This window comes from Cynocephalus volans, chromosome 8 (assembly GCF_027409185.1).
Source record: "Cynocephalus volans isolate mCynVol1 chromosome 8, mCynVol1.pri, whole genome shotgun sequence".
Taxonomy (NCBI): Eukaryota; Metazoa; Chordata; class Mammalia; order Dermoptera; family Cynocephalidae; genus Cynocephalus; species Cynocephalus volans.
In genome coordinates, this window is record NC_084467.1 from 53,081,869 (window position 1) to 53,092,555 (window position 10,687).

Genomic DNA, 10,687 nt, shown 5'->3' on the forward strand with positions numbered 1-10,687 from the left:
TGGGAATGGCAACTCTCCTCTGATATCCCATTTCACCATTTCTGATGTTTCCCTCACAGAACCTGCAATAATGATGTCACCCATATTTGCACCTAGTGTCTTCCCTTCTGGTGAGACTCGAATGAGCCAGGATTCCGACTTCCTCTGGGCAGCCTCTAGGAGCCACCTACTGCAAAGCTGGGCTGGGGTCCCTCCTCTGGGCTTCCACCGCATCCTGTGCTTCCTTGTCTAATACAACTTATCTTGGCATCTCAGCATTTCCACTTTACTCCTTGTCTTATCTGTGAGCTAAAGACAGGGACCATGATTTATTTGACTTTTTATCCCTACCACCTAGCACATTGTCAGCATTTAATAAATGTTTGTTGAATGACTGATTTAGAACATATTCCAAATCCAATGTTTAATTCTCTAGAATATATAAGGCTGGGTTCATGTTCTAAGTCAATAGACTGTTTTTCTTCAGCCCAAAACACTTGGGTTTGATTTGCAGTAAGTTAAAGAAAGGAAAAATAAAATGGATGACATTTGAAGTTCAACAAAATAACAGGGTTCGTACTAGTTTCAGTGTTGTGCTTCAGGTTAAATGCCTTCCTCAAAGGGCCCATGTACCCCCCAAACTCCCAGAAGCCTCCTGGAGTTTTGGCCCAGGGGGAGACCAAAGCTGAGACATATTCAAAGCAGAGGTTCCAACAGACCATCATAGCTGGCAAAGAGCCAAACATATGCAAACCGGAGATGGAGTATTAAAGGGCCATTGAGATTAAGTCCCTTGAAGAAGAATGTAAACCAGATGCTTCCCCCTAGGAAAAGAGAGTACTAAGGACAAAGGGGACAGGTAGCGAGGAAGGCGGTCTGAGCTTCACAAGCGATGCTTACCCACCGTTAACCCCAACAAACTGAAGGTTCTTTTTGGTCCCATTACCTCCTGCACGGAAGCCATAGTCTTTCTTTTTCATTATGGATTTAAGGCTGGTCGACGGGGAGATCTCTAGGCAGACACAACATTATAGGTTAGAATGACCTTAGGGATGCCAAGGAATGCAACAAAACCAGGACTTTTGCTCTGAAGAGATACAAGCTGCAGGTGTGTGAAGAGGTAGGAAAGGACAGTGAACCAGATAAGATAAATCAAATTTGGGGACTTTGGGGGGAGGGCCTGGCTTTCTGGTCAATGTCAGTAGAATGTTGCAAACAATTGTAAATAATGCCCCCCCCCCCCATATGTGGATGGCTGAGTAGAGTTACTGGAGCACTCTCTTGGGAGAACCACGTGGTGTAGGTGCCACTGCTGTCCCTGTCTCGCAGCTCAGCCTTGCTCAGTGAATGGCAGCACCGGAGTAGGGCTCACATCTCTGACTCACGTCCGGCACCCACCTCTGTTCGAGGGCACCTCTGTTCCTGGCTCACATGCAAGGTGACACTTGTGATGTGGTGATGTGTGATGACACTGTGCTCATGGCGGACACAAGAGCAAGGGCATGAGTCTTCTCGTGCTATGCTCAGTGGTACAAGAGACATTTCTCAATGGGCAAGACTAGAACTGGCACTGAAATACTAAAAAAGCAGCCAACTTGTGACCCATGGCAGGAAGCAGACTCATATGCTTTCCTTGAGCAACTAAAATGTGTTTCCACTAAGACTATACTTTCAGGGATCATTTCTATAGTTTGTAAAATGTGTTTCCACTTTACTCAGCAGTGAAGAGTGTATGATCTGATACAAGAGGAAGTGCTGCTCAGCCAAAGGGCTGATTTGCACCTGTGGGCATCACTCAACCACACACACACACACACACACACACACACACACACACACACACACACACACACACACACAAATATTCAGTAAACGATTCCAGAGCTCAATATAATGTTCCTCTAAAACAGACTAGAAAAAACCTCAATGGGCAAGAAGCAGAGAGGATCACAGGAATGCAAGAGTCCAGGAAACAATGAAGGGAGGCTGAGTTTTGGAGCACACACAGCAGGGCCCTTCTTGGCCTTGGCCAGAGACATTGTCTTTGTGCAATGCAAACGAAAATAGGCCTCCTCGGGGTGGATGCGGTGCTGCGTGCTCTTGGCTTAGCAAATGGAGTGTGGGCTGGATTTCAATTCCTACTTGCCCTTCCTAGCTGGCATCATTATGCCCTGTACTATCTCTACAGTGGTATGTGGTGGTCCTGCAGTCACACTCACCCTTAGAGCAAGGGTCTCAAGCCTCCACTATTACACATGTCAGTTTTTATTCCACTGGGTTTTGGAAGGCGCTAAATTCTTTTTAAAAACATACTCATGCAATTTAAAACCCTTTTCTCTCTGACTGGTCATGTAAAGGAGAAATGGTTCCCTGTCTAGGGCACCAGTATTTACCCGTCGGTGGGGAGCAGGAGGGGGCCGGGGGCTCCTTCTGAGGTGGAGCCTGGGCGGAGTAGGCAGACAGCAGCAGGTTGAGGGAGCTCAGCAGCTGGCTCTGGATGCTGCTGAGCTTGGAGGCAGGCTGTTTGATGGCACTGGCCAGCTCGGGGTACCCGTGCTCCAGACAGCTCCACTGCTCCTGCAGCAGCTCCTGGATCTTCTTCACATATTGCCCAATTGTGGCATCTGCTGGTGAGCTTGCTGGCCTTCCTGGGCGCTCCTTCCCCAGGCGCTCTGAACTGGCCTCGTCCCTTCCTGCTGGGGGAGCCCTTCTGTCACTGCTCCCTGAAGAGGCTCCTGCTCTCCTGGCCAGGCCCTCAGCTCCTACCTGAGGGCCTCCCTCCTGTTCAGACCCTGCTTCTTCAATCCTGAGTTCTGCGGAGAGGCAGATAGGTAAAGAGGAGGTGGGGACCTTCTCTGGTCCCAGCGGCAGTGACAGCTGCAGTGGTAGCATGCGTTCTGCTGGGCTCTGATCCCCCTGTTTGTGTCTGTCTTGTCCCCCTAGGAGACCATTCTCTTCTCTGGCTCTCCAGCTTCCAGATTCTGCGAGGCCCAGAAGGTTGACCCCGATGCTCTTGTCACGCGATTCCCTGGTCAAGAGTCCATGGAGAGGGTCAGTGTTCACCATGGCGTCCGTCTGGCCCTGAGCATCTCTGGCGGTGTCTCGGCTCAGCTTTTCTTCTAGCTGGGCTACAGTGCACTCCAGCTCTCGAATCCTCTGCTCCCTGGCCTTGACTTCCTCCTCCTGCTGCTGGAGCTCAGCTCTGACCTGGGCCAGTTCCTCGGTTCTGCCGGACAACTCTCCCTCGAGGGCTGAGACCTGCTGCTGCAGGCTGGAGACGCGGCCGGGGTGGAGCCTGGCCAGGCCCAGGCTTTCCTCGGTGACTCTGACGCCCACGCTGCGCACGTCCAGCTCCACAGGGGGCGGTGGCGGGATCTCGGTGATGTTGAGCTCGATTTCTTCCAGGGGGAGCTCGTTCCCAGGGATGGGGGATGGCAGGGGTGGGGGGCTCGGCGTTGGGGAGCCGGGGGTGAACCCCACCTCTGCTTCTCTGGTTTCCTGTCCATCTTCTGCATCTTCTAGAACTACAAGTGTGTCCTGGAATGAGGCAGCAGGACCTGGGAGAGCGAGGTGATTCGGAGCCTTCTGGTCAACCTCCGGAGGCTTAGCCGCCTCCCAGACCAGCTCTGAAATCCCCGGGGGCGCCGGGTCTCCGGACGCTGTAACGTTCGGGGGGGTGGGCGCTCGGGGGCTGGAGCTGTGAAACCCTGACCATCCCTCCGCGGGCCCGAAGGCGCCATCACAGACGCCGCCGTCCCCCTGCAGGGAGTGCGCCGGGGGCGCGGGGATACCCGGGCACAGGCCCGGCTCCTCCGCGGCCCTGCGGGGCGGCAGCGTGGCGGGCATGCTGGACGCTCTCAGAAGCTGTGGCCGCCCGCTCCCGGCACCGGGCTCGGCCTCCGGGGCCGCGGCCTCCAGCTGCCTGGCGGCCTCCATCAGCAGGGCCTTCCGATGGTAGCTCACCCCAGTGGCGCCAGCGGAGGCCTGCAGGGCAGCCCCAAGCGGCGGTGATGGGATCCGGCCCTGTGTCCCTAGCGACGCCTTCTTCGGCAGCACTGGGGACCAGTTTGGGTGGGGCAGAGCGCCATGAGGGTGAGCCCCGCTGTCGGGGAGGCTGAAGTTTCGGGGCAGAGTGCTAAACTTGGCCTGCTTGGCCCTTCTGTGGATAGGAATCCTTTTGATGGTGTTTCCCTTCTCGATGTCATCCACATACTTGAGGAAGTCCAGGTCCAAGTGAAAGCCATATGGGGTCTCCACGGAGTAAGGGTGGCTCTTTGGAGGGTCTTTCTCGTCATCCCCCTGAGAAGGCTGGTCTTTGGCTGGGAGACATAAGATGTGGGAAAAAAATTTTTAAAAGCACAAAGTAAATAAGAACTATAGGGCGATAAGGCCTAATATCTGTGATTTTGACCTAACACTATCATGTGGGACTTCGCCTAAATGTTCTAGCCTCTTTATGCTGAGATGCTCACTGTCTTTTTGGCTGTACTGGGAAATCATCTTATTAAATCAATGTGTACTTAGCCACCGTTTGCAAGGAAAAAGGTTGAGGGAATGGTTTCCGATTTGCAGTGTGTCATCTCAGTTACTACTGTGGAATCTGTCTGCAGACCAGTAGAACAAAATAGTCTCACACTGTTTTTCTGGGTTTGTCATGCAATTACTGAACTGAAGAAGCCAGGAATTTGCCGAATCAGGGTACTAACTGGCAATTATGGATATGGAAGGTTTTGAGGGATGAGATGCACAAATGTCTCAGCATTGAAAAAGAAATTTGCATTGCCCAAATAGGTACTAATAATTCCTGCTAAAGCCAGAGGTATGAACATAGGTTATGCCTTCCACATTATTTAAGCTTCCTCAGATGTCTGCACCTCCAGGTACATGAAGATCAGAGAGAACCGGAACAAGTAACTGTGTACAGCCTATGCACTTTTCCACCTAAGAACCGCCTAGTGCTTAACAAACATGATTTTCACTTTCAAAAACGCATGCCAAGTAAGGAAAAACCACATTTTTCACAGACTAGAAAAAAAGTGGTGAGGAAAAAGGGCCAATTAATGTCAAAACGGACATTGGCATACATCCTTCCAAGAGGTGTGAGACTCATGACTTTTCAGGGCAGCCCAAACTGTGGGGGGGACATCATGAGGAGGAAGTTCTCCATTATGCCAAGCCCCAAGTGATCGCCTTGCAGCATCCACCTATCGACTCCAACAGAGGACACAGAACAAGTCAGTCCTTCGACTATTTGAATCCACAGGGACTTGTCACCAAGCTACCTTTTCTTTAGGTTAAACAGTCTTTGTTCCTTCGACATTCCTCATGTGATACTCCATATTACCTCTATAACATTCTGCTAAACATGCTCGGAAAATGCTGAGCTCAGGAGAGAACATTAGCGGAGTATAGAGGTTAAGAATACGGATTCTGCAGGCTGGTCTATATCTCTGCTCTGTGACCTTAGGGAAATTACTTAGCTTTCCTGTGTCTCATTATCTATAAGGTAGGAATAATAATAGGTAAGATAAAATTATTGTGAAAACTAATTAATAATAAATATAAAGTGCTTAGGACAATGCCTAGCACATGATAAACATTCTATATATGCTTAAGATTGTAGTGATTATGTTTGTGGAAGCCCAAAATATAAAGAACGGAAACCCCGTAATGGAAACCAACTTCTATGACTCACTGCTGGGTACACAGGAGGGGTTTCACAAATTCTTTGTGACTGATTAATTGCTTGGTTCTAAGGGTAGTAGGCCCTGGGTACAAAATCAAAAAATAGCAGTAATTCAATTCACTTACCTCAAACACTATTTATTGAGTACCTATGTGTCTACTAAGCTAGATCCCAAGGACACAAAGATGAATCAGGTACAGCTCTTGCCCTAAAAATGTTTATGGAAAACTAGCAGAGACACCAACAGACACAATGCAGTATGATAAGGGTAGTAACAGATACTACAAGCTCAAGGTACAGCCTTCTTCCCTGACTTATTTTTCCAGTTTCTCAAGCATTATTTTCTTGGACTTGGAGGCTAATTTTACATTGGTAGGAGACTGATGACTTCACATAAGTGACATACGACTGGGTATTAAATGAACAAATAGGAATTTTCCAGGAGAACAAGAGGGTGAAAGACACCGTAGCAGTTTATCTCCAAGATGGTCATCACATCTTTAGACAAGCAAGCAAATCCCTCATTGAGAACTGGAGTCTCTTTCTCCATGCCTTTGAATCTGAGCTGGACTGAGACTGCTTTGACCAAAAGAATATAGCAGAAATGATGCTAAGGGAATTCTAAGGCAAGGCCAGAAGAAATCTTGTAGCTTCCATCCAGGTCCCTTAGAATGCACACTCATTGGGACACTAGCTGCCATGTAAGAAGTCCAACTTCCCTGAGACGGCCATACTGTGAGGAAGCTCAAATAACCCCAGAGAGAGGTCATGTGGCGAGAGGGAGAGAGATGCCTAGCCAGCCCTGAGCCATTCCAACCATCCTAGCCCAGATGCCAGGTGTGAATGAAAAAGCCATCAACTATCATCTGACTTCATCTCCAGGAGGAACCCCAAGGGAGAACCACTCAGCTGAACCTGTATTAATAATAAATTATTGTGTTAAGCCACTAAATTTTGGGGTGGTTTGTTTAGCAGCAATAGATAGCCAGGACAGACACTGTAGTTATGAGTCAGAGAATGTGCAAAGGCACAAAGTGTTCATTTACACAATATTTCAGGCTTCTGTAAATGCAGTGCTATGGCTGGAACTAAAAGTATGGTAGAGAAGGGTGAGGAGTAGAGAAAGATAAAATTGGAAAGGTCAGCAAGAGCCAGATCATGGAGCAACCTGTATGCATGCTACCAAGCTTTGACTTTACTCTCTAGGTAGCAGAAGTCATTGAAGGGTTTTAAACAAGGGAGTGACTTGGTCAAATGGGATTTCAAAGGGAATTCTTGCAGAAGTTTAGGAGAAGGACAAACCAGAAGCCAGGAGACCAGCTGGGAGACTGCTGACATGGGCAAGGTGAGAGAAGCTAAAGGTAATGGAGGGAAAGGGATGGGTTAAGAAAAGGCACAAATGATGGCATTACCTGGGCACATTTTGGGCTGGCTTTCCCATAAGGGTGATGACAAATTGGGGCTGAATTCTTCCCACTTGCCTGCCTGATCTCTCCTTCTAGACAATGCCACATGCTTGCCACATGGCCCTCTGTACTTAGAGAAGTGCAGTTATCTCCAAAGAACTCCAAAAGAATGAAACAAAGCCAACTATACACATAAGGCTGAACTCATGAACATGGGCACAATTGAGCCTACCAGCCATCAATGCTAAGTAAAGTCACAGGACCTGAAGGCAATTATGTCACGACTGCAGGAGGGAACAGAATGAACATCAGTGCTGACGCAAGGATGGTCCCTGTGGGTTCCAGAGCTTTTGCGGCAGATACCCGCACCCAGAAATCTCCAAGTAAGTTCCCATTCACCCACAGTTTTTTGGGTTTTTTTTTTTTTTTAACCAACTTACTCCCCATCCCAAAGAAGCACACTGGCAGTTTCAGTAAATAACAGCAATATGTTTTATTGCTCTCTGGTTAGTTTTCCAAGTTGCACTCAACTATACTCTTAGACCTACTGGTCCACTCAGCAGCCTCCTGGATTACAAGGACAGGTCAAATTGGAGAAGGGATATTTGTCTAATGTTAAGTAGAGAGCAGATTTATGACCCAGAAGGCAAAGAACTCTCCTAAAGGACAGGTTGCATTATTTATCTGCTTATTGCTCCAATTCTGTAGAAATGCACTGATTTACCCAGTGGCCTCTGGGAGCAGGTCCAGAGCACAAATACAATAATAGCATCAAGTAAGAAACAGCAGATTCAAAGGCAAAATCTTCCATAAGGGAGAGGAGGGGAAGTGAGATCTAGCAGCTATCAAGAATGACAGGTTTAATAGGTGCTTTCCTAAGGCAGCACTGTGGGGTATCTCACACACATGTGTGCATGCACACACACACATACAGTGATCCATTGTGCTGCCCTCCCTGCCACCTGACACTCGGCATTCCTTCTTTTTCTCCCAGTGCAAGAAGAATGCTGGACTTTGATGAGGGAGCCTGAGCTGATATGCTGAAGACCTACTCTCGCATTAAGTTCTGCTCCTGTTAATTTTACCTGGTGACAGGTATGCAGGAGCTCAGAATTCTGGGCATTGGGCCAGGGCAGGAATTAATGAGAAGAACTGTCTCTGTGCAAAATGAAGTTCGGATCAGATAAACCAACACATGGCCAAACTGGCTGGATTTGAATCCTGTGTGACTCTGGCCAAATTATTTCATTTCCCTATGCCTCGATTTCTCCATTTGTAAAGTGGAGATGATAATACCTAACTTACAGATTTGTTGTGATTATTATTAGCATTAATGTGGGAGAGAACATGGCAGGTACTCAACAAAGGATCCTAAAGGCAGGGATATGTTGGTTCTGAATGGCACAGGGGACAATTCACCAAGGATGTGCTCTCTCCCTGGAATATTTAACTTTGTGTTAGGACTAGAGCCTCAAGAGGGGGTGAAGAAAATAATTCTGGAGAAACTGGGAAAATAAGTCAGGGGAGAAGAAAAAAGTAAGATACATGAGGCTCAGGGCTGCCTGAAGTTCCCTATAGAGTCTTGCTCTGAACGCACGACAGATCACTAGACCCTTGGGTAGGACCTGCACACAGCCTTCAGCTTGAGTTACACCCAGACACAAGGGCGGTGGGGGGTGGAAAGGGACAGGGTAAGGAAGGGAGTATGACTGTAATGACCTGGAGGGACAAAGCAAAGGGTGCAGGTGAGTGAACCAATTAGAGGCATTTAAAGTGAGAAAGAAAAGTTCAAAAGCTATACTCTGTATCTGAAGGAAATGGGAAACACAGAAACTAGAGAGAAAGGGCCAAAAATAAAGCTAGTAAAAAGGGAATTAAATGAACTTCTTCGAAAAGCGAAGATGGCCAGGTAGCTTTTCCCTCTTCTGTCTTTGCCCTGTGAGGCGTGTGTGCCTGAAGGGAGGGGAGCCTCTCTCAAGCTGTCGTGGGCAATCACGTGGAGAGCAGCAGAGCCCAGGTGCTGAGCAGGGACAACGAGGCAGGCAGGATGACAGGCCCCCGGGGCATTAAGGGAATTAGCTGGTGTTTGGTGGGACCACTTCCAGGGATGCACTGAAAAGGCGGCTCTCAGGGAGAAAGGCAGACTCTTGAAATAGAAGGTAACTGCATTTAGAAAAAAGGCAGAGGCAGGGCTGGAACTGATGTCTGGACCCTAAGTCCTGGGCCAATGAAGGCCACATGGTTCAAGGCGGATTACAGGCTCTCCTGCTTCCTGACATTTGGTGATCTGGAAAAAGCATTTCATCAGAAGTCAAGAGATAGGGTCTAGACTATGACCTTCTGCAAGTTTCCTGGAGAGGGAAAGAGGGGAACATTCCCTGAGACATTATTCATTGTGCCAGTTATTACTCAACAACTTTACATGCCTTATCCCAATTTAGTTCTTTACCAACCCTGTGAATGGTATCAATACCCATTTATAGATGAGGTGTTGTAGACTGTTTGCAAAAAATAGCCACAATAATGTCCCACCCTTGGGTACTCCTCTCCAACATTGACCCTGGGCTTAGCCCTGTGACTTGCTTTGGCCAGCAGATCAACAGCAAATGTGATGTATGCAGAGATCTGAATGCTGCTTGCACACTGGGGTTTGTCTGTCTTGCTGTGCATGAGCCCTTCTGCCATCATGTGAACAAGCCCCAGCTAGCTCTCGTGTGATGAGAGACACACAGCCAAAGTCATTGCCGATGCCCCAGGTGACATGGAGCCAACCATCCAACATGTGAGTGTGGTCGTTCTACACCATCCAGCCCCAGCCAGGTCACCCAGAAGACCACAAGAATGAGCCCAGAAAAGATCATCCAAGCTGGTCCAGACCAGAATAATGGCCCTGATAAATCACATAATCTTCTGAGAAATAATGAATGTCTTTAAGTCACAAAATTTTGGAGTGGTTTACTACACAGCAAAGCTGATACATAAGGGGACTGAGGCTCAGAGACATTAAATGACTTGTAGAGTCACATAAGTATGAATGGAGCCTCCTTTACCATAATGTGCATTTTTCCTCAAGTTCCTCATCTACAAAATGAGGGTAATGAGGACAGCACTCTGCTCCCTTCTTGGTGCTTGGATGAGATGAGAAAATGTTTTGAAAGTTACACAAGTCCAATATTTTATATTTCATTCTCATTCTCAACCACCTTCTGTAGTTCATAGCTCAAATGCATGGTCTGGGCCTCCCAACACTGCCTGTTCAGAGAATGCCTTCTAGAGGCCTCTCCTAGGCTATTTCCAGGATTTATGGTAACAGTCCCTTCCCAGCCCAAGTGCTCCCTTTAAGCCAGGGAATAATACAAAGCTGCCTGCCTACCATCTGTCTTCTCCATCTTAGGGAATGCTGGCCCTCAGTCTCTCAGGCACTCTTCATCCAATGAGTCTGTAAAATTTGTCGGCGAGATCTGAAAGAAAGAAGGACAGAGAAATGAAGAGTCTCATTAGAGTTAGAATAAGTATTGAGGAAACAGCACAAAGAAAGGAACACCCATCTCTGCTTTTCTCTCAAGGGGGAAGAGAGAATGCCATGAGCTCACGGCCCTCCAGAGAGGGAGATTAA

At 48.1% G+C, this 10,687-nt stretch overlaps 1 protein-coding gene across 2 annotated transcripts in view; it reads right to left on the bottom strand.

Annotated features, from left to right (window-relative positions):
* The window catches only part of KANK4 (KN motif and ankyrin repeat domains 4), a 32,045-nt gene extending 21,585 nt beyond the window's left edge, over positions 1-10,460 (bottom strand). The window contains exons 1-3 of one of the 2 annotated variants that reach the window (XM_063107049.1): positions 10,445-10,460; positions 2,373-4,298; positions 880-991 (exon numbers count right to left, since the gene is read on the bottom strand). In XM_063107049.1, the coding sequence (XP_062963119.1) occupies positions 880-991; positions 2,373-4,298; positions 10,445-10,460 (2,054 nt within the window). The remainder of the gene's footprint in view (positions 1-879; positions 992-2,372; positions 4,299-10,444) is intronic. The other variant, XM_063107052.1, reaches the window with a different exon arrangement.
* Positions 10,461-10,687: the final 227 nt, after the last annotated feature.